At 38.2% G+C, this 27,840-nt stretch overlaps 2 protein-coding genes across 2 annotated transcripts; both read right to left on the bottom strand.

Annotated features, from left to right (window-relative positions):
• Positions 1-2,022: 2,022 nt before the first annotated feature.
• On the bottom strand, positions 2,023-14,022 carry vtg8 (vitellogenin 8). The gene is made up of 29 exons (XM_056447614.1): positions 13,983-14,022; positions 13,858-13,878; positions 13,626-13,777; positions 12,540-12,788; positions 12,049-12,210; positions 11,534-11,682; positions 11,300-11,450; positions 11,021-11,178; positions 10,783-10,948; positions 10,554-10,679; positions 10,260-10,478; positions 9,952-10,169; positions 9,714-9,811; positions 9,508-9,632; positions 9,327-9,422; positions 9,132-9,251; positions 8,354-8,540; positions 7,969-8,248; positions 7,752-7,884; positions 5,911-6,117; positions 5,532-5,674; positions 5,309-5,447; positions 5,127-5,238; positions 3,810-3,993; positions 3,642-3,736; positions 3,418-3,512; positions 2,496-2,661; positions 2,302-2,420; positions 2,023-2,193 (listed from the first exon to the last, which is right to left on the bottom strand). Exons 1-28 carry the CDS (start codon positions 14,020-14,022, stop codon positions 2,314-2,316), a joined length of 4,098 nt encoding a protein of 1,365 aa, XP_056303589.1. The 3' UTR covers positions 2,023-2,193; positions 2,302-2,313.
• Positions 14,023-14,613: 591 nt separating this feature from the next.
• LOC130216241 (uncharacterized) lies at positions 14,614-27,314 on the bottom strand. Its single transcript, XM_056448139.1, has 8 exons — positions 27,220-27,314; positions 23,663-24,013; positions 23,351-23,569; positions 22,916-23,242; positions 22,639-22,848; positions 22,400-22,487; positions 15,313-15,367; positions 14,614-15,229 (listed from the first exon to the last, which is right to left on the bottom strand). Exons 1-8 carry the CDS (start codon positions 27,263-27,265, stop codon positions 15,029-15,031), a joined length of 1,497 nt encoding a protein of 498 aa, XP_056304114.1. The 5' UTR covers positions 27,266-27,314; the 3' UTR covers positions 14,614-15,028.
• Positions 27,315-27,840: the final 526 nt, after the last annotated feature.

The raw sequence follows: 27,840 nt of genomic DNA, 5'->3' as shown, positions 1-27,840 counted from the left end.
CATTTATTAAGCATTAGTAAATAGTGAATTCATTATTTGTTAAGCATTAACTCTATATTAATAAGCGTTAGTAAGCAGTTTATAACTGCAGCTACAAATGCTCTATTCCTGACTTACAACCACATTTATAATCGGCTTAATATCTGTACTTTCATATTCATTTCTATTTATTTAAAGATACACAAATGAAACTGTACTTCAAATGAAAAATAAATCTTTGCAACTTTATCTAAAATAAAATTACTGTACAGTTAAACATTGCATCTAATAATATAAATTATTATATTGTTGTTTTATCCAGTTTTATGTTGTATTTTGACACTCCTGTTATTCAAGTTACATTTAAACTTTACAGTAATTTAATTTTAAAGATACGATTGCAAAGATTATTGTTCATTTGATACTAAGCCTTTAATTGTCATGTATAAGGGATTTATAAAGCGCAAATAGTCCTCACTTTAGATTAGGTCACAGAACTGCATGAACTTGAGTTAATAAAGCATTTATTAACATACATAATAACCATTACTAACAATAAGATATAATAAGAAAACGACTAATATATTTCCTAGTTCCTCCAAAAGGCCCACCCTCAAGTGACTCTGATTGGTCATGTGTCATAATGTGCTGTGATTCGTGGATCGGCTTCCCATCACGCCCGTACAAGCACGCGCTTTTGTGCTGTGTAAACAGTCAGTCAACCTCATGCCCCTCTCTAAAATAACATCTGACAAGTGTCTGTAACAAGTGAAAATGGGGTGCGCCTCCTATAAGACAGATCGCCTTGTGTGTGCGTGTATGTGTCAACAGTCTGTAGACGCATGAATAGAGAAGCGCATGTGTGCGGGACTGATGTTTATTATGCATGATGCTCGGATTAAGTTATTTTCCGTTATATACAGTGACGCTGCTGACAGAAGAATAAAGCACAAGATGTGGGATGCGACCTGTTTGAAACTTGATTGATTTTTCTGCTGCTACACGAGTTAGGCGAGCTCTACTGTATTTTTTAACTCAACGCGTTACACAACATCTTTCACATATGTTCAAAATATGTAGCTAAATCATTAGCGGTGCCAGCATTTCCCGTTGTTTACATCTTTGCTACAACATACCGTTAATGCTAGACACTGTACATCTCAATCAATTTTACCAAATAAAAACACTTACAGGTTTTGCGTGCGCAGCTTCTGCTTGTTGGACCTGCTCCTAATTTGAGGAGATTTTAACCGAATCCAGCACTGAACTGGGAGAGATTCTGGAAGCTGTGTTTTGTTAAATCATGCTTGCTATGTATTTTATAATTCTCTGGAACATAATTAATATTGAACTGTAACCACTTCTGTCTTTGTGTTGTGTCATTTGGAAGCCTCAATACAGAAACAGAAGAAGCTCTTTGGAAATAGCAGCCTTTGGATAGAATTTTATCTCTCTCTCTCTGCTGTAACATTACAGCGCCTCTGGCCACGCCCCTTAGCTGCACAGTGTGTGTGCACGGTAAAAGTACGTTTGTGATCTCACAAGGCCCGGAAGTTTTTGTAGTTCCCAAAATTCGTTCATTGTAGGCTTTGCTAAGAGAACTCTGTAAAAACCAAGGTCTCCCTTTGCATTGAACTTCGAGCATTTTACATTCAGAGAAGCTGTTTATATTAACACAGCACATCAACTAAAGTTTAAAATATGATATCTTAGTGGACCACCCCTTTAAACAACTGGTTTGTAAATAATGCAATACTTTATTTAGTAATGAAAAATAAATCTTTAACAAAGTATGAAAATACAATTATTAAGCACATTATAAATGTGGTTGTAAGTCAGGAATAGAGCATTTGTATCTGCAGTTATAAACTGCTTACTAACGTTTATTAATGTAGAGTTAATGCTTAACAGATAATGAATTCATTATTTGCTAATGCTTAACAAATGGTTTATAGTGTGTAGTTATCATAAAGTGTTACTAGTTTATTTTTTTTTCCAGTAGAAAACAACTTCATAGATGTTCAATATGGCCCCCTCCAGACACTTGAGTGACAAAAGTTGTGGTATTCTTTTTTAATCACCCTGTATTTGCTACAGCAGGTCTCTAAAAAGACAATAACTTCTCTGTACATTTTCAGGCCAAATTACTTCTGTAGTTTTTCTCAGATCTTGAAGTTGCTGTTCAGATTTGTAGAAAGTATCAGAGTTTGAAGTCTGAAACAAAATGAACAAATAATACTTTATGAAAAAATCTGTAAAATATTGTATCAACTTTCAGAGGACATACTATAAGGGCTTGCTATAAGGAAGGTACAGTGTTACACAGTCTTGCGACTAGTCCTCAATGACAGACAACACAGGCTCAGTAGAGGAGCATTTGGAAGCTTGCCAATCTGACCTCTGCTTCTCCAGTGTCATTGTTTCAAGCTTTGTTTGACATTCTGGGGAAATAATATACAATAAAAGCATTGCACCAAAGTGAATTATCATTGCAAAATAAGCAGCTCAACACTTACGATCAGCATTATGACAACTCTCAGAAGGAGGCACCCATGAGTGAGCAAAACCAACTGAGCTCTTGGTCAGGTTTCCATTGGGTCTGCAATAGTCCTGCTTGATTTCTCCATCAGCCTTTCTACAGATTCCACAAGTCTGTCCCTTCATCCAGTCCCCAACATAAATCTGAAAAAATAGAGTTATGTTACTTTAAGTGTATTATATAAAAACCTGAAACCATGTTAATCCTACTACCATTATATTTCTCAGCCGCGGAATTACAATAACAACCTGCAAATGCATTTCCAAAGCAGCCAAATTCCACATAAAATTGCAGACTTGGCAACAATGTTAACTACTGAATTTATCTATTTGCCAATTTTCATATAATTGTCAAACTGAACCACCCCTAGTTTCTGATTTATTATAGCTATTGATATGAACCATGATTGTACACAAAACATATAGTTTCTTTTTTTTCAGCACCAGAAAACCAGTTCAGTTTCATGCATAACCTCCTGATTGGTCAACTTCAGATTGATTGACAGGTTGGCTTTTTCAACTGTACACAACTCGCATATTCAAGGCAACCGCTATCAATTTAAAAAAATGATCAGGATCTTGTGAGCAGCTCAGCTTGGCTCATAAGGTCCTCTCACATGGTACAAGTCACAACCAAATGAGCATTACAGATTTCCACTTGACTTCCTTCGATGGGAAAAAAATGTGTACAAGCTCATACAACTGCAAAATATTCTGTTATTTTGGCCCACCATTAGTTTTAAGTCTTGTCTTTAGTTCTTGATTGTTTGGTTTCCTTGGGTACTTTGGTTTATTGATTATGCTCACCAATTCCTTGTTGTTTCAGTGTATTTAAAAACCTTTGTTTATATTTTTATTATGTATGACACACATTTACTGGTTTGTCAAGTTATGTCTTACTTCCCACAGGTCGGCAGCATAATAGACCTCATTAAGACCATGGCCTGGTGCATAGAAAGCAATACCTGGACCTTTCTTCTCAATGCGTATGGTTCCTAAGAGAAAAACAAAATGCACAGAAAACACCTTTTTTCTCCAGGAAATTGACCAATATTCCAGTAAATGTCATATTTATTTGCAAACTCTAGACTTTTATACTAAATTAAAGTTGAGAGAACTTCAACCTGTTGGGTGATGGTATGGAATTTTGTTAGTTGTTACTTCTGTCCCATTCATTTTGACCTTTATTACACTGTCCTGTTGGTACAACTGAACAGCACTGTTGAAGCAAACATTTAATGTCATAGCAAGGTTTCGTTTGGTAAATACTCATATGAGCATGCAGGACTTACATGTCTGCCACCTTAATGCTAAGATCTTCATGTTTATAGACATCATCCTTTTTCATTAGGACTAAAAATTTATGCTCAGAAGTACAGTCTTGAACCAGGACTTGGTAGAAGGAAAGAGGAATTTCACAGTTATACATCCTATGGTTGAATGCTGTCAAGATGCTTCGGACTTTGCTGCATTTAGCTAAATAGGAAAATAAAATATTCAGAAAATGATCTACTTTATATAGATTTTCGTATATATAGACCTTTTTTCTTCGTTGCTGCATGGAGGCCGCCATAGTGACCAGCGTCTTCCTCTAGAATGCTAAGAACTTCCGTTAACAGCATTTACAACTGGTAAATCTTGATACGAAAATGGTTGTCAATACCGTTTTGAGTAGCTTGCGAGGTGTTTTTGTGATCCACAACTTTGATTTTGAAAGGTGTGTGTTAAAGCCGCTATGCTTCTGTCAGAAGCGGTACAAGCGAGAGAGAAAAACTCTCCTATTCAGTGTCTGCCGTCAGATCAGATGCTGAAATACAGCATCAGTGTTCCCGACCTGTTAGCTGTTATACTATACTCTGCAGCTCTTCAATGCACACACACAAACAATACCTCACTGCATTATAAAGAGCAAGCTATATTACTAGCATGAACCTAGCCATGCAATTTCCAAATATTACCTGTAAAAGTCTGTTACTGATACTATTCTGGCTGATTTGCTCGTTGATTCTAATCAGGAGCAGTTATGTTTCATTTAGTTAGTTTGTGTTGTGTATTATTTACCACGGTGTGTTTTTCTAACATTGCAAAATGGCATTTTATTTTCACTTTGTGACACTTATTAAATCAATGTGTTAGTGGGACAGTACGGGCTACGTGTGTGTCAAACATTATGGTGAACTACATTTGTTTGGGTTGGTTATATATTTGAAAAGAAGAGAAACTATTCACTTAAGCAATGACGAGGCTTCATTTAAACAGCACAAGATGCCATCTGACAACGAGGGGAAAATACCTCGCAGCAGTTGTTTTCCATCATATTAGATCACATTTTGTTAAATGATCAGTCCAGGACATGGAGCTGATCGACGACAATATTAGTTCAAAGACATTAAAAGCAATTAAAATAGATTAAAACTATCGTTTCAAAGCTGTCTAAATGTGACTGTTCACAATCCAGAACTGTTTAATTATCTCTGTGTAAAACGCATCAGCTGCTGAAGTTCTTAGCATTCTCCTTGCGCATACATGCAAAACATAATGGGTAATTTTGCGTTCTAAGAAAAAGGTCTATATATAAATGAAAAACCATCTTATGATACTTTACTTACCTGAACTAGCCTCTTTATAAAAGTTTTGAATTATCTTTAAGACATTGTCTTCTGGATAGGCCTCAAAAGGCAAAGCGATTGGAAGGACCAAGTTTGTTTTTGACAAGGTCATCTGTGAATTCACAAATTACAGAAAGTACTGTCGAAAGGCATGGTAAACCAATCAATCAATTCCTACTTACCATTGGGGTCTTGACAATAATATCCAATGTTCTTATATTTGGAACAAGTATAATTAGTTCTATCTGTCTCTCAATATTTTTTTCATTGCTAATGGCAAGTCCAGCCATTTCAGCTGCACCAGGAATGTATTCAGCCACACTTAAAAAGTAAATAAAAAATGTGTTGATATGTTTATTTATGTTATTCACTAAATGGAAAGTCTTCAAAATGAATGAATCAAACCTCTTGGAATAGGCAGTAATGAATTTGGGCACCTTCTCACACTTAACTTTGAGATAGACCATAGGACTTGGACCATGGTGGCCTGTCCCACCATTGATGGTTATTGCATATTTTGGGTTTTCTGCTCCCCAAGCCATCTTTGCCTAAGTAAAGGCAAATTATTTACTTTTCATTAAAAAAAAATATAAATAAAAAACAGAAGTTTCCTTTCCTGCTCCTGGAGAGTCACTGTCCTGCAGAGTCTAGCTCCAATCAAACTTAAAGAGGTTTAATGGAAACCTCGAGGCAGGGGTTAAGACTAAACTTTACAGGACTTTAGCACTCCAGGAGCAGAACTGGACACATTACAGAACGATGTAACTGAAACTGAATGTCTTACAACAATTGTTTGCTTGCTCATCAGGACGGCATCAGCACACATTTTCCAGTTGTCCTTTGCTGCAATGGAAACCACAATCATCTGCACCCTTGAGTTGGGCCGGTCCAGGTAAGCAGTCAGCTGGTACCCCAACAACTTGCGATCAACTCTCACGACACGTCCAATAATAGCAACCACTGGAGGAACCGAGTCTACAAGTGACCTAGTCTGCAGACACGTAAAGACATATATCACTTAATTGTTAAATTATTTATTACTTTTATTGTTATTAATAATATGTATGAAATCTAAATTGCAGATGGTAACTACACACCCCCTCATAAATAACCTTGGAACTTTCCTTGCCTTGTTCACTCGAGAGTTCCTAATGATCCAACATAAAAAGAAAATAGGTACAGTAATACTCTACATGATTTTAGTCCTAATTGTCAGCTCACCTACAGTTCAAGGTCTATTTTTGACAGGCCATTGGGCTAGTTTTGTTGCAAAAACATGGCAATCCTGGTGAGGACGGACAACTGTGAAGTGTGAAAGAACAGCTATCAGTTCACTTTAAATGTGTGTATTAATAAATAGAGAATTCTGGAATTATCTTTCAAGAGTTCACACTTAGCTGATGATTGATTATGAAGCATGTTTGGCATGCTGTCCAGGGAGAAAGCACTGAGCTCATGAGATCCTTGAGCCCGGGGCCTTGATCCTTGAGCTCGGGTAGGTCTCGAAAACTCCCCCGCTTATAATATGGCTAATGGCAATTAGAAATTGCTGATTAACAGCTCATCAATGGTGCTAATTTGGTTTAGTCAATTCAACTATGTCACATGTCTTTGGACTGTGGGAGGAAACCGGAGAACCCGGGGAAAACCCACGCAAGCACGGGGAGAACATGTAAACTCTGCACAGAATCGCCTACTGGCCAAGAATTTGAACCAATGACATTCTTGCTGTGAGGCAACAGTGCTCACCTCTAGGCCTGTCAAGGAAAGGAGGGAGGAGTAGGAGTGGAAGGGGGATTCTTCAAGACGAAAATAACTAAGGTAAGAAACTCTGATTATTTATAGTGAGTTAGGAATCATAAAATTGGTGAATCCTGCGTTGCTACTGCAGGACCAGCTGTAGTCAATCATAAGCATGTGATCCTTTCGAAATAAGTTTAGAAATAAACTTAATTTTTGATAAAGATAAAACTTACTTCAGACAGATGGGAGTTGGAAGAGCGAACAGAACTGCTGGAACTAAAGCTGTGCCTGCTGGAGCTTGGAGCAATATGGAATTTATTATATTTAAAGAATCGTGAGCTATTGTCCCTTTTTCTACGCTCCAGAATTTCCCTTAGTTTCTGCAGGACGGTCTTGACCTTGGAAGTCTTTATGTCAACATTGTTAATTTCTTTAAGGAGCTTTTTAGCAGCTCTGGCACCCAGTTGGACCTCTAGTTCTAGTCCCTCAACAGCAGGGCCATCGGCTGTCAATAAAAAAATAAATAAGGTCAACATTATTTTAAATAATTCCAGATAAATTTTGATGTCTTGCAAAGTCTCTCACACTTGCCTCGAGCTATGATAATATGTATTCCATGCTGTCCAATCATGTTATAAAATGTTGTGTTTTTGATAAAGGCAGCATTACAGGACAAAACCTCCATGCATGTTTTGACCCCAATGGAAGGTAGAACAGAACAAAGAGTTTTGTGAACTGGAACAATACTCCTCAGTTCAGGATCCTTGACAGGTGGCATAACAGGTTCAGATGAGAATACAGGCATAAATTAAATGATTAGAATTGTAGAGATTGCCAGAATTTTAAACATGTATTTAGTCAAGCAAATATCTTAAACCTTACCAAAGCTCCAGGTGACATGATAGATGTAATTGTGTTCTGGGAATTCTGCACAACTACCATCTTTGGTACAGTGGGTGTAATTATCTGTACGTTGACATCCTTAATGTTTCCAGCTGCTGATAAAGTTTCGAAACTAGTGTTGAAAAAGAAGCACAAAATGTAATTTATGAGATACACAGTGGTGAAATAATGGAGACAACTGTGAACTGTTACGTACTGTGCAGTCACAGCATGCACTGGAAGTGCAATAGGAAATGTCTCTAATTTGAAATTTGCATTTGGGATGTCAAATTTCGCAACCACTTTTAGAGGCATCAATGTATGAATCTTTCCTCTGGCGATGGAAGCAGCCTGAATAAAACCTGTGTTTAGTCCAGCTACAGCAAAAGCCTGCAAGGCAATGCTTGGTGAAATTTCAGCAGTCAATTTGACATCTGTCTTCATGAGATGAGCAAAACTGGTGGATTCAGTTAGAGGTGGTGTAATAATTGCCTGGACTGGACAAGATGGCAATAAGTTTATAAAGTACAATACAAATACAGAATTTACATGCATGCTCTTATTCTAAAACTTCAAATAGACTCAGAGACTTTTTGTTTTACCCTTTAGATTACCAGCAACAATGGCAGCAGCATACAAACTTAACTCCATGGGTACACCAGCTGCTGATGGGAAGATGCGACGCACTTCACCCATCAGCAGGGGCTTTGTGTACCTAAAGACAATGCCGTTCTGCATTTTTTTAAGAGCCGCCTCTACCAGTTCAGCCATATGGCCTTCAGTAGTGAGCTGTAATAGAAATTTAACTCTTAATTTCATAATAAATGTTCTTAAAAATTTAGGAACAAAATATGAATTAATTCAAACATGACAGCTTATGTTGAGTTTACACTGCATGATTTTAGCCCTGATTTTCTCTTGACAACAGGTTTTGGAAAATCGCCAACAAATGCCCGAAATCACAAATTGATGCTTGTTCATGTGAGTGACAATGGCTGTATCAAAGACCGAAAAAACACATTGGCGGTGACCTACAGCTAATGAGAGAGCAAGATACAGGACAGCGGGAATTTACAGGGAGTAGTTGTAGACTACAATATCAGAAAAAATAAGTTTACAATAACATTACACTGGAACAAAACAAAAACCTTTGCAGCAGCACATTACAAGAATATTTATTGACCTCCAACTCTTAACTTTGATCTTGTGTTATTTCCTTATCACTTCTCACATGTGCTTGCAAACCAAAGTTGTCGGCAGCAACTGAATGCTATGCCAGAGAGCAATGCAGTGTGAAAACAACTGTGATCTGACAACTTTGAAACTCATGCAGTGTGAACTTGTCATTACTTCAAGTTAAATTTTATTGCTATGTCCTACCTGTCTTGCCTGTTCAACAACTGCTTTGTCAACATTCACAAATGCAATCTCTTGTCCAAAAAGTTTAACGTAGATTGAGCCCATGTACTGCTTCTTTGAAAGGGTCATGAATGATTTTAGCTGCAATATATCAAATAGACAACAACATACATGAAATTGTTAACAGAAAATGTGTTTACAATATGCTTCACCTACAGCCTGAAACAGTTGCCTAATACTTGGCTGCCCATCCTCATTCAGAAATGGTGATTTCAGAAGAATCTCCTGAATCCCATCAGTCCTGATGCCCACCTAAAGAAAGTACTATACTTTACTGAGGTGCAATGTGTAAGAAGCTAATGACATAGAGAAGCACTGTATCACCACTGCTACTAACCTCAAGAACATCAGCTGCCACTCCGGCCAGGTAAGCATGTACTTTAGCTACAACAGCTCTCGGCAGGATAGTGGTGGCATCGTTGAGGAAGAAAGCACTACCAACAGCACCAGCCATGAGAGGGTCTAAAAGATTACACTTAATAATTTAAAAGAAAAACATTTCCTGCCATGCAACACCACTGGAGATCAAAATAACTTTCTTACACTTATAGCCATCCAAGAGAAATGCTTTGCTGTAAAGAAAGCTAAGTTTGTCCAGTTTGGGGCTTAGTATCTTGATGGCAACATTGCAGGCAATGGCGCTAAAAAAGACCAAGGTTGATGTTGAGATTATATATATATATATATATATATATATATATATATATATATATATATATATATATATATATATATATATATATATATATAAATGTTTCAGAGATTGTTTATGTAAACTCACATTAAAGCTAAATCAGGTGCTGTGCTTTTTGCCAAGGCTTTTATGTGAGAGTATGCAAGACTGGCCACTTGTAGATCTTTTTCTGTTTGGAGACCACGTGCAAGAGTAATAACCAGACCCATGCTTGGCTTTGTCTCAAAAATCACAATCCACGAGAGCATGCGTAGCTCTGGGTGAAGATCTTTGTTCAGAAAAATTTGCAAAACTACATTCTGGACCTGAAGTGCAAAGTAAAATCCATAGTGTTGAGTCTCACATAAACATTATTTGGAGAAAAAAAAAATCACATCTCAAAAAATCTGACAAACCTGTTTAGATTCCTTTTTGGCAAGAGCCTTCAGAGTCAAAATGGCATCCACTTGAACTCTCATGGGAAACTGAGGTATATGTGTTCCAAATATTGGTAGAAACTTTGTGATGTATTTGATGCTAGCAGGGTGAGCGGCATTTCCCAGTACTTTAAGAATCAAGGTGATCTCTGCAATATCTGCCTTTGCAGATACCTTAGTAGCAATCTCATGAATATGCTTGAAGAAGAAAACAGAAGTTGGTGGCACATCTACACATGCAGTCAAACAAATAATGTAGTGAATTCACTTTACCTTCAAAAGCTCAACTGGACATTCAAGAGCACCACTACAATACCGGGCAATCATTGTCCCATAACCAAGCATCACAATTTCACGTAGAACTGGGGTTTCTTGAACTTTATGATGCAAAGCCAGGCCCTATTGTGATTACACAATGTATGGAGCAAGTTCAGACATTATCTGGCACACTAAATTAAAGGTTTAAGAGATTTAGTCTTTGTGCAAATATAAGAGTACGCACAGAGTACATCTTAATGGTGTCCAAATTAGCGGTGACCATGTGCACAGCAACCAGAAGGACCTGAGTGAACTCAGAAAAAGAAAGTTCACCTGCCAAGAATGTCTTCTTTATGAATTTTAGAGCAGCTATAGTGCCAACTGCAGGAGTAGCATCTAAAATCCATTTCCTTAGAGAAGAATAAATGAGTTACATGTAAATGAATAACGGTTTCATACTGTGAAGGTGACATTTTGTGTACCTGAAATTCGGCCTAGTTTTAAACTGAGACCATATTCCCTCAACTGCATCCACACTCGCAAAACGCATAAGCTGGATAAGGTGGATATATTTCAGAGGTACATCTTCATGGACTTCTTCTAGTTTTTTGGTTGCCAGATGATTTAGAGCATCGACTATCTTAAATAGAGATGCTAAATTTTAGTTTATACTATTAAAAATAATCTTTCTTTAATTTGGCATTTAATTATTAACACTTTCAACCCACAAAATAAAATAACAATATGAAATATTTTCTTACCTGAGCCTGTGCATCACTTATTTTCATGAGCTGAATTGGACTCCAGTGTGTTTCAGTGCTGAATTCATACTGCAAAGTTCCACGAGCTAAATAATCAGCGCTGATTGGAATTATGTCAGTTGTCATTATCTCCAGAAAGGTCAAAGTTTGTCTGAAATGTTAAATATATAATTGAATTACACAAAACAATTAAAACAGATAATATGATACACTGTGCAAGAACAAATGTTATACCTTGTTTCCATCTGGGTAGCATCACCAATCTCATATTGAGGTGTAAACTGATGAATCTCTTGGACGGTTGCTTCAGTGATCATAACACCATTTGGAGCTGGCTTCATAGTGTAGCTGTAGGTTGCAGCTGCAGAGTAACTTTTTATTTTCTGTTTAATAATTTGTAAATAACAGAATATTTGGGAAAATATGTCAACAGTAAAAATTCCAAAAATAATAAAAGCCAGTCTGGAGAGAAAACAATCAAGGTTTAAGTGTAGTTTTAAACAAATTTGTCCAAAAAAAAAGGCTTTCTGTAAAAGCCTGGTATAGTGAATGATTTCCTAAGAAAAGTGATGGACACTTTTTCTGCCATTATATTTTCTACATGTTACATTTTTTATGTATATAATACAATAGAACAGCCCTATAACCCACAACTTCATTACTCCCTGATGTATACCCTTTTAAAGGATTAACCCTCACTTGGAAAACTGCTTTTAAGTAGTCCTGTAAAAAGAGTTTTATAAACTGACCTGCTGGCATTCGATACACTTCTCAAGGTACGACAAGCCAACATCCTTCATTATCCTCTTATGGCAAGAGGAAAGATCCTTGGACTTGGTAATGTTGGTGTGGTTGTTTTCTGCATCTTCACTGATCACATATTGGGTCTTACAAATACCTTGAACTCCTTCCTAAACAGAAAAAACAACTCAGATTTAAGTTCCATTTGCATGAACTGCTTATACTAGACCAAATAAAATAATAGCGATTAATTTTTTGTTGTAACAAGTTTTTTTTTTAAGAATTTAGGTTAAGATATAAATCTTTGACAAACTACTGAAGTCAAATGGTTATGTTTTTACAACTGGTCACAGATGCAACTTGGGCACAAAGCAATTATACTTCCTAGCCTCCCATCTTACACTTTGTTTTAAGAACCAAGGGGAAGGCTTAGGCTTTTGGCAATGCATAGGGGTATAAAACAGAGTTGGGATTGGACCTTAATTTCAGCAAGTCTCACCTCTTGAATCTCATAGACATTCTGGGTCTTCTTGAGGTTGAGCTGAAAGATGTTCAAAATTCCCCTGTACAGGTTGACGATGATAGTTGGGACCAAACCTGGTACGAACAGCTTTCCTACCATACCATTGGTGTACTCAAACTTAATAGGAACCTGAAGCTGAGCAGCAAGTTCTGAGGTGAATTTAGAAGTGACAAAAGTATCCCCGGGCCAGATACCACTGTATTCAAACAACTGAGGATTCGAGAGCTGAAACAAATAGGTAGATCTTGAGCTTCTTTGCAAAACCAATAGGTGAAGCCAGTAAGACAAAGCTCAACAGGGCCTTCACACTGGCACAAACATATTGGAGATAGAAGGCCAAAGCTACATTTTTGGGAATCACAAAATATATGCCTGGGGCTATGGCTGCTTGCAGTTTTTGTTTTGACAAATCTACTAGACGCTGTTGTGTACATTTTTGACAATCTCAAATACGCTAATGCAGAATGTTGTCTTATACAGCCTATTTGAATGCCCTTCTCATAACTCCACCAGAGGGTGCTATGAACATTTCTGTGAATGTCAATGTTCTCCTCATATCCTTGGAAGAGAATCTGGATTCCATATATGTGTCTTAGATCTTTTTCAAAAGCCAACTAGAAGTAAAAAAAAAAGCCATTGTGGCTATGTGCTTTTACCTTGAGTTTACACATAATTATTTTACTGTTGTTTTGTCTGGTTTCTGGAATCATCCTTTGCCAAACTCAAACCACAGTCCATTATATCTCCCAAGTCCAACACCGCACAGGGCAAGCTACCTAATCATTCCGGGAAAAAAACATATTTACAGAGGTAAGTGGTCAGCAATAAAACAAAAAGAAATGAAACAGAAGTTGCTGGTGGCCTCATATCATCACATTTTACAAACATAGCCCTGAACACACATTTCAGTTTCCAAAAATGTAACCCTGGGCACATATCCCCAATGAGCCTACTTTAGAGAAGTTTCTCATCCAAAATATCTGGTGGCTAAATCTTATAACTGAGTTCCTATAGCAGCCAAGTGTGAAAGCCCCTCAAGTTGCCATTAAATTCCTTGGATACCTTAAGCAGGAAAGTATTATCATCTGCAGCACTGATTAAAACTTTGCTGTTGATCTTAATGCCAGCTCGAGCCAGATCTTTCTGGTGAAGACCACTGAAGAGCAAAGCCTCATATCTGTACACATGGGTCTGGGGCCCTGCCAAATGAGGAACTAAATGTGCAAAATAACATTATACATGCTTACATAAAATATATTTTTCATTGTAAATGATGTTGGTTAAGACTGCTTACCAAGATTTATCTGCTGACTTGCTGAAATATCAAAGAAAGCTGTGATTAAAAAAACATAATAAAATAATGTACAGTAGTCACTTCGTATAAAGTAATATATTCTAAATTCTAGTAATTCCACTTACCCACAAGGGCAATAGTCAAGGCTGTGACAAGAGTTTTCATAATCATTAGTTCTGCAAAAACACCATGTCGGTCAAGCTTGGCAAAGTACAGTGCTGGCAAAATACAGATCTCAAAATATATGATTAACTAAGAGGAATCAGCCGGTTGTGTTTCTACTCCCACCAGCTCATTGGTCTAACATTGCAATTCAGGTTAACCTGACTTTAATGGTTAGTTTCTGAGGAATCACATGACACTGATGACTGGAATAACGGCTGCTGAAAATTATGCCTTTAATCAATGGAATACATTATTTTCTAATAAATATTCACATATAAATAATTTAAACTGAAATAGTACAACATTACTGCTTTTATTGTTACCTCACAAACAGATGACCAGTAGTATACATGCATAGCTGCATAACCCAAATCAAGTAAAACACCATGACTGCATCAAACAAAACAACCAAACAAAAAACTATTAATTGCAAAAAAAGACAAAAACAATGTTGCAAATCCATATCCTTCATATTAAATCTATAATATTCAGACGCTGCATCTTTCAAGGACCTAATTTTACTTGGATATCTTGAGTAAATATACAACATGTTAAAATTTTTTTATTAAATTAAAAAAATTAACAGCTTACTAAGCAATTTTACAGTTTACACTTTTTTAAATGCACATTAATGGACTTAAGTGAACAAACAATTAGAGAATCATGTTTTGTTTTCATACCTGTAGGTTGGGGTTTAGCAATGTGGTTTTTACATTCATGAGTAAGAACTATGTTAAACATAACTTAACACAATACCTAAACTTTTTCAATGCAACCCTGAATATCACTTAACATTATCCCACATACTACATGGCAACTTACCCTCATAAATAAATAAATGGACATGAAATGTTGATTTGAGTTAACTACTCTATAATCCAGTTATCTTGTAGTTATACATGAGAATACACAATGCAGAAATCAATTATTAGGAACTGTGGTTAATTGTATAATTTCTATCTACAAATACTGTATCATGATTAGCTCACATGAGGGCAACATTGTGTCATTTGAACATTACTGTGGCATAGTGAACACTCTCTGTTTCTGTGTTGTCTGCTGTATATTCAGCTGTAGGGTTTGAAGATGTGGGTTTTTTGGTAAACCTAATGCTGGAATAGTGAATGTCTGGATTGTCAGAATCTGCATTCTGTCTGGGGTTACTGGATGCGTTGATGATCACAGTGGTAATGTTCACTGGGTCATACTGGTGGGGCAAAAACAGTAAGAGGAATGTTAGCATTGGAAAACCACTTGTGTAAAGTTGAATTTGATTTGAGCAATTCTTACATGCACGTCTTCTTTTTCAGCCCTGTGGGGCTTAAACAATGTACACCTTCTCCATCTTAAAGAAATAAAACCATTATATACATTTATTCTACTGGACTGTTGAATGCTTGATTCTGATTGGGTTCTAAGGCGTGCTGTTATTTTCAACCCAGGCTCATTCTGATTACGTACTCCTATATATGTTTTTGGAGGTCATGAAATACGTCCCAGGAGCTACGTTTTTTTTTTTTTTTTGCAGTTTTTGTTTTCGCAAATCCACCAGAGGCTGATCTGTATGCTTTTTTCAGATCTCAAATTTCTCTTCGCGAGTGCCATTCGTGCCTGCTGTTCTCCCATAAATACACCAGAGGCCGCTGTCGACTGACTGATTGACTGATCATCCTACCCCCCTTCTCTAAACCCAACCAATAGTGTTTTAAACACACCAATTGAACCGCTGACCCCCTTCTCTAAAACCAACCGACAGTGTTTTAAAAAGCATTACAGAAAAAGAAAAGCCCTAGCAGCAGCTTCATTTATTTTACCACATTCTTACCCTGTTATTTACTTGATTATTTTTTGTCTTTTTTTTTTGTCTTATCTGGTTTCTTGAACTATTCTTCACCAGACTCAAACCCTGTTGTTGCAGTTAAGTCTGCTCTGCATCTAAAGTCCGCCAACGTACATGTCAAGCTACCATCTATACGGAGGCAAGCGGGCAGCTGGTAAGTGAGAAAAAAATGGCATCACACCACCCCATAGCATTTGTTTTTGTAGCCATATATAGTCCTGGATACACAATTCGTGATTTCCAGAAATGTATATAGGGGTATTTTTTCAGAATGAGCCTATGTTGGTTATTTTCTGGTAAATGCAGAGCTAACTTTGTTCCAGGCAAGTCTTGACTGCATTGCTGTTTCATATTACTACACTGGGAAAATCAAAGTCATTTCAAAGTCTACAACAGCCAAACATCACATCAAAACCAAATGGTAGGCTTTGGTTAAGATGCTTACAGTGCATACAGAAAGTATTCATAGCGTTTCACCTTTTCCACATTTTTTATGTTACAGCCTTATTTCAAAATGGATTTAATTCATTTCCTCAAAATTCTACACACAATACCCCATAATGACAATGTGAAATTGATGATTTGCAGGAGAAGCACTTTAGCAACGAGACCAACACGGTGTAAGTACATTTAGACTTGTTTTCAGTTGCTGTGTATGGTGAGAGGACACTTAGACTTGTTTTCAGTTGGTTGTGTATGGTTGTAGGACATTTAAACTTGTTTTCAGCTGTCTGTGTATGGTACTAGAAAAGTTTACCCACTGTTTCCTTGGTTACTGTAAGAGCTTGTGTGTCGAACGCGGACGGTTACACGCCCCCAGCCGCAGTTTTGGGTATTTTTACTTTGGAGGCGTGTCCAAACGCCAGGTAAAGACTATATATATTGAGCACAGTAGGTTTAGTTAGCAGGAGAAGTACTTTAGCAATGAGACCAATACCGTGTAAGTACATTTAGACTTGTTTTTAGTTGCTGTGTATGGTGAGAGGACACTTAGACTTGTTTTCAGCTTGTTGTGTATGGTTGTAGGACATTTAAACTTGTTTTCAGCTGTCTGTGTATAGTACTAGAAAAGTTTACCCACTCTTTTTTTGGTTACTGTAAGAGCTTGTGTGTCAAGCGCGGACAATTTCGCGCCCCCCGCCACAGTTTCGGGTGTTTTTACTTTGGAGGCGTGTCCAGCTAAATTCAATCAGCAAAGCGCTCAGGGGTGTATATAAGCAGCTAGTCTCGTCGCAGCAGCCTTGTGTGAAGACCGACGAGCACTTGAGTACTGTACTTTTTTAAAAATTTTACAATATCTCTGCACTTATTATTGTTTTCATTGCACTTTTATTATGTGTTTACTAATTCCTGTTGTTACTAACACTCGCAAAGCACGGGAGGTACGCTGCAGGCGTAATCCTCACAACCTTCGATCAATACATGTATCTGCTATTTCACAACACTCTCTTTCCATGGGCCTCTGGAATTGTCAATCTTCTGTTAACAAGGCAGATTTTATTACCTCCATAGCTACTCATTCTGACTATAATCTCATGGCTCTAACTGAGACCTGGTTGAGACCGGAGGACACTGCTACACATGCAGCTCTTTCTACTAATTTCTCTTTTTCCCACACGCCTCATAAGACAGGTAGAGGGGGTGGGACTGTACTACTGATTTCCAAAGAATGGAAATTCACTCAGAGACTGTCCCTGCCAAAAATCAGCTCCTTTGAATTCCATGCAGTCACCATTATCCACCCCTTCTACATAAATGGGGTTGTCATCTACCGCCCACCGGGTACATTAGGTCACTTCTTAGATGAACTGGATGTTCTTCTCTCATCTTTTTCTGATTATGACACTCCCTTGTTGGTGCTAGGTGACTTCAACATTCACATTGAAAGACCTTAAGCTGCTGACTTCCAGACTCTGCTTGCCTTTTTTGACCTCAAAAGAGCACCTACTTCTGCTACTCACAAATCAGGTAATCAGCTAGACCTTATTTACACTCGACATTGCTTCGCTGATCAAACACTAGTAACTCCACTACAAACATCGGATCATTTTCTTCTGTCTCTTCTGAGCCACCACAGACTCCAACACTAGTTGCCTTTCGCAGAAACCTATGCTCTCTCTCACCCAATAGACTATCCAACATTGTTTCAGACTCTTCCTCCATCTTGCAAACTCTCTGCACTTGATATGAACAGTGCCACTGATCATCATGTCTAGACAGACTATGTCCTCTTACATCCAGGCTAGCCGGTCCCAGTCCTCCTGCACCCTGGCTCTCTGATGTTCTCCGTAAGCATCGATCAAAACTTCGGGCTGCAGAGAGAATTTGGCAAAAAACTAAAAATCCCGAACAGCTCATAACATACCAAACTCTTCTGTCCTCTTTCTCGGCTGAGGTTACTTCTGCAAAGCAGACATACTCCCGTCAGAAAATCAACAGTGCCACCAATCCTCGCTTACTTTTTAAAACATTTCCCTCTCTCTGCTCCTCCTTCACCCACATCCTCCACACTTACTACTGATGACTTTGCTACATTCTTTTGCACCAAAACTGCAAAAATCAGTGCTCAATTTACTGCACCTACAACAAACACGCAAGATACACCACCAACACCACACACACTCACCTCTTTTTCTCAGCTCTCTGAGTCTGAGGTGTCCAATCTCGTGCTATCTAGCCATGCAACCACCTGTCCGCTTGATCCCATTCCCATTCCATCTCTTGCAAGCCATTTTTCCTGCAGTCATACCAACACTGACTCACATAATTAACACATCTCTTGACTCTGGTTTATTCCCCACTTCATTTAAGCAGGCTAGGGTAACCTCACTGCTAAAGAAACCCAACCTGGATCATACGCTAATTGAAAACTACAGACCGGTATCCCTGCTTCCATTCATGGCCAAGATTTTGGAGAAAGTAGTGTTCAATCAAGTCCTGGACTTTCTTACTCAAAACAACCTCATGGACAACAAGCAATCTGGCTTTAGGAAGGCCACTCAACTGAGACTGCCCTGCTCTTGGTCGTGGAGGATCTCAGACTGGCTAAAGCAGACTCTAAGTCATCAGTCCTCATCTTGCGGGATTTATCAGCTGCTTTTGACACTGTAAACCAGTGGTTATCAAACTTTTAAGCCAGCGACCCCCAATGTAAGATCGTCAAGAACTCGCGACCCCCCACTACCAAAACATATCCAAACAATAAAAATAACTTATTTTAAGTTTTATAAACAGATTTATTGCATTTGAAATCAACACTAATCAAAACTAACAAGCAAAATATATATATATATATATGCATGCATGAGGAAAATATGTCTCAATGAAATCCCGTTATCACAAGAAAACACATTTTTATAGCATAATTGAGTGACCAAAAGATACACAGACTGCTCACCGGCCCAGCACGCACTGCTTGACATAAATTTATTAATGAATCTGTTAACGATAACTGTGCTGTGTTCTCACAGATGGTGTCTGATATTGCACAGATGCTTTTGACATATACCTTATTATTTGTATACATCATTTTAATAGCAATACCGCTCTTTTCATGAGCTGCAATATTAGTTTAATCTTGGTCAGTGCAAGCTCTTTTGCGATGGTGTATGTGGTGTTAAATTTTACATATAGCTGACAGCGTCTGGCCATTAAATAAAGAATTAAACAGAACCTCTCGTGCTTAAAATGTGTAGATGTGGCAAACTGTTACCTGAAAGTTCCGTCCCACAGACTTTACAGGAATGCTTTAGTTATTTTCATAACAGACTTGAAGCCAATGGAGTCTTTTATCCACTCTTCGAAAAGTTTAGATGGTGGATTAACATTCACCACGTGATCAGTAATCAGATGTGCCATTATTTGTAGCTTTAGCTGGTTTCTAAAACTAAATCTGTCAGTGTTGTTTTCATTCTCTCATCTTCAGCGCGTTACATTTTCGCGGTTGTATCTCCTGTCATCTGAAGGCAGAAGGCACTGACTGAATGATTCAGTCTAGCGCAGTGGGCCAATAAGAAGAGCGCGAAGGCGGGACAAGCGTTGCCGGCTTTGTTTACTGCAGCAAGTTGACATGACAACAGTTTTAAACTGTTCCTGAGCGCTGCGTTTTAAGTGCAAAGATGCATTCTGCCTGAATGTGTCCTAAATACTTTATGAATTCATCAGTGATATCTTTAAAAAAATCTGAAAATATTAGCTTTCACTTATAATGCTGAAACATATATATTATAATCACTGAAAATTACACAATTTTTAAATCACTCTCGCGACCCCTTGAAATTATTCTGCGACCCCCAGTTTGAGAACCACTGCTGTAAACCACCAGATCCTGCTATCTACGGTTGAGTCACTGGGCGTTGCAGGCACTGTTATTCAATGGTTCAGATCTTACCTCTCTGACAGGTCATTCAGGGTGTCTTGGAGGGGAGAGGTGTCCAACCTACCGCATCTAAACACTGGGGTACCTCAGGGCTCTGTTCTTGGGCCACTTCTCTTCTCCATCTACAAGACATCTTTAGGACTAGTCATCCAGAAACATGGATTTTCCTACCACTGCTATGCTGATGATACCCAGCTATACCTCTCTTTTCACCCTTATGATCCCTCGGTTGCAGCTCGCATCTCAGCCTGCCTGTCAGACATTTTACACTGGATGAAAGATCATCATCTTCAGCTTAACCTCACGAAATTGGAAATGCTTGACGTTTCTGCCAACCCGACTCTACACCAAAACTTTTCAATCCAGATGGACAGGGCAACCATTACTGCATCCAAAATGGTAAAAAGCCTTGGAGTAACGATTGATGACCAACTAAACTTCTCTGACCACATTTCTAGAACTGCTTGATCTTGCAGATTCACACTCTATAACATCAGAAAGGTCCAACCCTTCCTATCTGAACATGCAGCTCAACTCATTGTTCAAGCTCTTGTTCTCTCCAAACTGGATTATTGCAACTCTCTACTAGCCGGGCTTCTAGCTAACTCTATCAAGCCTCTTCAGCTGCTTCAGAACGCAGCAGCACGAGTGGTCTTTGGTGAACCAAAAAGAGCACATGTCACTCAGCTACTCACCCATTTGCACTGGCTGCCAGTTGCTGCTCGCATTAAATTAAAAGCTCTGATGTTTGCTTACAAAGCGACCTCTGGCTTTGCTCCTTCTTATCTGCTCTCACTTCTGCAGATTTATGTGCCCTCCAGAAACTTGCGTTCTGTGAAAAAACATCGCCTTGTGGTTCCATCCCTAAGAGGGAAGAAATCACTTTCCCGAACTCTCGCATTCAATCTGCCCAATTGGTGGAATGAACTCCCTAATTGCATCAGAACGGCAGAGTCACTTGCTGTCTTCAAGAAACGACTAAAAACTCAACTATTTAGTCTCCACTTTCCTTCCTAATCTGCAACTGCCTCTCTGGCTCAGCCTCAAGTCTTTTTAAATACCTATCTTTGGGAATTTTTGCCCATTCCTCTTTGCAGTACCTCTCAAGCTCTATTAGATTATAAGATTTAGGTCATTGTCCTGCTGAAAGATGAACTGTGACCCCAGTCTGAGGTCAAGAACACTCTGAAGCAAGTTTTCATTCAGGATGTCTCTGTACATTGCTGCATTCATGTTTTCCTTTATCATGACTAGTCTTCCAGTTGCTGCTGCTGAAAAACATGCTGCCACCACCATGCTTCACTGGAGGGATGGTATTAGCCTGGTGATGAGCAGTGCCTGGTTTTCTCCAAACGTAACTCCTGGCATTCACTCCAAAGAGTTCAATTTTAGTCGCATCAGACCAGAGAATTTTGTTTCTTATGGTGTGAGAGTCCTTCAGATGCCTTTTGTCAAATTCCAGGGAGTGGCTTCCGTCTAGCCACTCTACTATACAGGCCTGATTGATGGATTTCTGCACAGATGGTTGTACTTCTGTAAGGTTCTCCCCTCTCCACAGAAGAACGCTGAAGCTCAGACTGAGTGACCATCGAGTTATTGATCACCTCGCTGACTAATGCCCATCTCCCCCGATCGCTCAGCTTAGATGGCCGGCCAGCTCTAGGAAGAGTCCTGGTGGTTCCAAACATCTTCCACTCACGGATGATGGAGGCCACTGTGCTTATTGGAACTCTCAGCAGCAGAAATTTCTCTGTAACCTTTCCCAGCCTTGTGCCTTGAGACAATCCTGTCAGAGGTCTACAGACAATTCCTTTGTCTTCATGCTTGGTTTGTGCTTTGACATGCACTGTCAACCCTGGGACCTTATAAAGACAGGCGTATGCCTTTTCAAACCATAATTATTACATATTATTACATATATGTAATAAGAATAATAACATAACCACATAAAAACGTGGAAAAAATAAAGCACTATGAATACTTTCCAGATGCACTGTAAGAAATTAAAACTGCACACAGTAGTTGTTTAATGACCTGTACATCTGAAGAATATAAGCAGAATAATTGACTCTGGTCTGGTTCATTGAATTATTAGAAAATAATGCATACTCATGGTGCGATAGATAGACAGAAAATAATATTTTTTTTAATTCACTCACCTAAACCACAAGACTCCAATTAGTGCAAAACTCAAAAACAGACACAGTACGACTGCAGTATTTCGTAGTGCTGTGCTTTCCGTTAGGCCTGTACAAGAAATTATTCGATTATACCACAAATTGAGAAGATTGAAGCACTGAAGCACATGCATGATAGAGATCTGCACAACACAACAATCCTGACTATCAGAGAAAACACCTTAACATGTACATGTAACCCTGTACATGTACTGTTTTACCTCCTACAGCACAGGAGAACCCTTGAAGCTCTTCTTTGCTGACTGAGTCCAGGTACAGCTTGTTGTCTTTAGTGAAACCATCCGTTACCTGCTGTCCATTCTTGTACCAGATGTAAGTGTGTTTGTTACTCAGAGTGCATTTAGTTGAACAGCTTAATATCACTTTTTCTCCCTCTGATACAGTGTCTGGGCTGCTTATCACCTGCGTATCTGAAAAAAAAAAAAAAACAGTCAATAGTTTGTTATCACAAGTGAGATGAAAGTACCACTAATCTACCTGTAACAGTAAGAATGACTCCAGGTGAACCAGAGAATGTTCCTCCTGTTTTGTCAGTGATGAGCCTGAACTGATATTCTCCAGAGTCGCTGATCTTGAGCTCTTTGATTCTCAGTTTGTTCTCCACAAACTCCACACGACCAGCAAACTGATGCTCCTCACGCAGATCCCTGAAGTCTCCATTCCGAACACAATGCCAGAATGTTTTCATCACAGTATAATCAGAGGGATGCGAGAATGTGCAGGAAATGTCTACTGTTGAGTTTATAACAGCACAGACTCTTCTAGTGGTGTAAGACACATCCCAGCAGCCACTTTTAGAAACACCTGAAAGAGTCAAGGGTTAATACAATATTCACTCTTTAAACTCATCTGTTCAGATTTACACAGAGATAATTAAACAGTTCTGGATTGTGTTCATTATTTGACTCTTACACACAGATGAGGAGAGACTTTTAGAGTCTTGATAACAGGAATAACTGCCAAAATCTCTGACTGACACCATCATGTTCTTGGACCATGAACGTGTGAAATACTGTCCATCCTTTCTCCAGTTGTAATACTTATTTTCGAAGGTGCAGGGAGAATCACAAGTCAGTTTTACACTTTGAACTCTTGAGTCTGTAGATCCAGAACTTATCCTTATATGCATGACTATATTGAAGTAACAAAAGTAGAATGAATAAAAATATTTCATCAAGACAAAAAAAATCAAATGAAAAGTCCAGAATCTAGACTGAGTTTCACCTGTGACAGTTAGATTGACGGCGACTGAGGCAAGACGCTTATCTCCATCCTTCATGATGAACATGAGCTGATATTCTCCAGAGTCTCGCTCTCTCACATCTGATATTGTGAGTTCTGAGGTGTAATAATTGATGGACGATTTCACTCGTCCTGAGTAGTCGGAGTCTAATGTCAAATCTTCAGCTTCATTGTTTTTTCTCCAGTTTATATTTTGTTTCTGATTGAACCAGAACACAGTTTGGATGTGGATCTTGTTGTAGTAAGAGCACTTCAGTACCACCTGAGATCCCTTCACAGCACAAATACTGTCTTCATTACAGCTCACAGGGTGATATACCAGTGTTAGAGAGTCTGAAGAAGAAGACATTTAATTATTGAAATGCATCATTGAACTGTACACTATGAATCAATTATTAAGCATTAGTTTAGTTTTACTTCAGTTTAGGTAACACTTTATAATAAGATTGTATTAGTTAATGATAGTCAATGCATTTACTAAAACGAGCTAACAATTATCAATACATTTATTACAGTATTTGCTCATGTTAACATTAGTTAATGAGAATACAGTTGTTTATCATTAGTTCATGTTAACTCATGGTGCAAGAACCAATGTAAACAAACATGAATTTGGATGTTAAAATCCATTAGAAAACGTTGAACTATGATTAATAAATGCTGTACAAGCATTGTTCATAAATAGTCCATGTTAGTGTAGCACTGGCCATAAAAGGGCCCAAAGCCTCAGGCCTCAGAAACTAGTAAATCCAACTACGCCACCCTGAGCCAGGGAAAAACACCCATTAAAGACTCACAGGTACGTTTTACCACTTTGAAAGCAAGGAAATAGACGGAGCGAGACAGTAGACACAATACAAAAAATATAAGTTATATTTTTAGAGCACACTTTAAAAGATCACAATCCATAACAAAACAGTTTACTTCCCAGCCAGGCATAGTGGGAGCAGAGTAGTACAGCTGCAACTCTGAATGGCACGTTAACCCAGTTAAATTTATCCCCACAGCAACCCCTGCACGGTCACAATAGTGGAAATCGTATCACTCCACACAGCCCCCTGTGAAACACCCACGAAAGGCAGCAGCTGGCCTCCCTGCTCCCCAACCAGGCCTTGATGGCTCGTGCAAGGTTGGCTAAAGCCCATTCAGTGTTATATGGTTACTCACACAAGCATCACGGCTCAAATGTGCCGGTTAACACTCACGCACCCACTTGTCTCTATAACTGTGAAGCAAAACTCCACCACAAACTTGCCGCAAAGCAGACACCACCAGCACTACTGTAATTTAACTCAACGTAAACAGGTAACAAACAGGAGCACATCAAAGACCGGGGGATGCGAGAAAGCAAAAAGCCAACGTCAACAGGACACCACATACCCGTCAAAATACGAGTCCTTAAATAATCAGACTGCTCGCGCTTTATTGGTCTACCAATCACACGCTGACCAAGCCCAAAATTACACACCTTGCCACATTAGTAAATACATTAACTAATGAAACCTTATTGTAAAGTGTGACAACAGTTTATAACTACAGCTACAAATGCTGCATTCTTGACTTAATAGGGACATACTTAACAGCGTGTATTATGTCCAGTTATTTCAGAACAGTTGGTTGTTTTTAAGATCATTTGAAATGAGTAAGCAAATGATTAATAAACTTTTACATTTAACATTTATAGTTACTCTGTATGTTAATAAATGCTTTATTATCACAGCTTCATGCAGTTTTGTGACCTAATCTAGTAAGAAATATTTATGCTTTGTAAATCCCTTATAAATGACAATGAAAGGCTCAGTTATATTCTAATTAATTTATTCTGATTCATAACAATAAATATTAATTTCAAACACACAAATGAAACTATCAATTGAAAAATATATTTTTGCAGTCTTATCTATAATACAATTACAGTACAGTTTAAACATTACTGAACACTGAAGGATTCGGATGGTACCTTCCTACCATCTCAGCAAGGATCAAAGTTTATCCTACAGTATTCTCATCATTCCATTTCTCGTTATTTTTATTAAAGACGATTATTGAATAATGAATAAAGTTAACACATTGTTTAATATAAGAATGTTCAGTGCATTTGCCTGTCTCTTTGTAACTATTTTCAGTAGCCACCAAACTAGGTCAGAGGTCACAGAGACAGTATCAAATGCAGCCCTTAAATCCAACCCAGGCTAATTTGATTACGTAACCCAATATACATTTCTGGAGAGAGCAAAATACTCCCCAGGAGCTACATTTTCTGCAGTTTTTGTTTTCGTGAATCCACCAGAGGCCGCTGTGTATGCTTTTTCACATCTCAAATTTCTCTCGCTAGTGCCATTCGTGCCTGCTGTTATCATGTAAATCCACCAGAGGCTGCTGTTGGCTAACTGACTGATGACTTACCAACTGATCGATTCCCCCACCCTCTCCCTTCCCTAAACACAACCAATAGTATTTTAAAAACCACGGATTGACCCGCCGACGTTTGTGTCAAACTACCAGACAAACTGGTAACAGCAAAAAGCCGACCACATGGAGGTAATTGCGAAAAGGAATGGCGTCATACCACCCTGCAGCATTTGTTTTAAAGATGAAATGCAGCCATACGTAGCTCTGGCTACATAATTTGTGATCTCCAAAAACGTATATAGGGCTATGTTTTCAGAATGGGTCTATGTTGCTTAAATCACGCAAAATAAGAACAGAACAGATGTTGCACCAAAGTCAGACGACATCAACAAATCATTGGTTACTTTGACCAATGAGTCTCAGCAAGAGATTTTTGAATACCTGACTGAAATGGTGAGAGTCAACTGTCAATATGCTCAAGTAACTTGAAAGATTTGAAATTAGACAGATGTTGTTGAAGGCATGAGTTGCAATATTATCCTTTTTAGGTACAGGGGTTACAGCAGCAATCTTCAATGTTGCAGGAACAACCTCAGTCAGTCATTTAAATTACTTAGGAAAACAGGAGACATAGCATCAAAGCAAGATTTAAACAAGTTAGTGGGAATAGGATAAAAGAAAGGAAGTGGTTGTTTTCATGTTAGATACCACCGGTTTCAGTCTCAGTGTCAAGTTGAGGAAAGTCAGTGAGAAAAACACTAGTGAACTCAGGTGAACAGTGACCAGAGGCAGCAGCATCAGGTGAAACTAAAATTTGTTTTACGAACATTCTCAATTTTTGAACTTAACTTAAGAAAATAATAAATTACATAACTGCTGAGAAACAGGCACAATGAAGACATCTTGATTGACTTAAAGCAGATGATTGTTAGTTTTAAACGACTTTCTTGGGTTTCCTTGGTTGTTCACAATAGTGTGAGAAACATAAGAAGACCTTCCAGACTCAATTAGTGCTCTGAAATAAGGTCATTTCAAGCTAGATAGTAAACATTCAAGCCAGTGAGACACCATTTACGTTCCATTTTCCTGTAGGCAACCTTTTTAGTATGCCGATTTTACTTAGTACCCAGAATTTACAATGACATTTAAACATTACAGACGAGAATAGGACACAATGATGGTCAAACCTGGGATGTGCAGCAGCAGGATCAGTGGAAAGAGTCTGGAGTTCATGATCTTTACTTTGTGTAACCTCAGAAATACAATGAAAGACACAAAACTGCACATCCTAAATAAGAAACAAAACACAATTATAGCAATCCACTGTAACACAATGAAGGGTCATTATAGTGAAAATCTTGACTACAAGCTCACATTTTCAGAAAGACGTTTTAAAGATTAGATTTAGCTTACGTGTTGCTGGTGTTCGCTGTAGTTTCTGCTGTCTGCTGTGGAGATTCTGCTGATCTGATTTCCTTCCCTTTTCTTACTGCTACTTTTTAAAAGAGAAAGACGATTCTTACACTTCACAAACTTTACCATCAAACTGAACCCAGGAGGTCAGAATAAGCAGTTATTGTACATGAGCTGTTCAAATTTAGTTATTTTGTTATTTATTCATAAATAGTAACATAAAACTGTAGTTAAGATATTCCAATATATAATAAATAATTTACATACATTAATTAAAACATGTATCAACCAAAAAACATTCCATAGAAATCCAAAATGCTAAAGAAAAAAAAAACTTAGACCAGAGTTGTCCAAACTAGGGCCCGCTGGCCAAAGCTGGCCCACTGTATCCATTG

The sequence above is a fragment of the Danio aesculapii genome, chromosome 22 (genome assembly GCF_903798145.1).
Source record: "Danio aesculapii chromosome 22, fDanAes4.1, whole genome shotgun sequence".
NCBI lineage: Eukaryota > Metazoa > Chordata > Actinopteri > Cypriniformes > Danionidae > Danio > Danio aesculapii.
The sequence above is the reverse complement of the archived record's forward strand: the minus strand, read 5'-3'. Positions and strand labels throughout refer to the sequence as shown.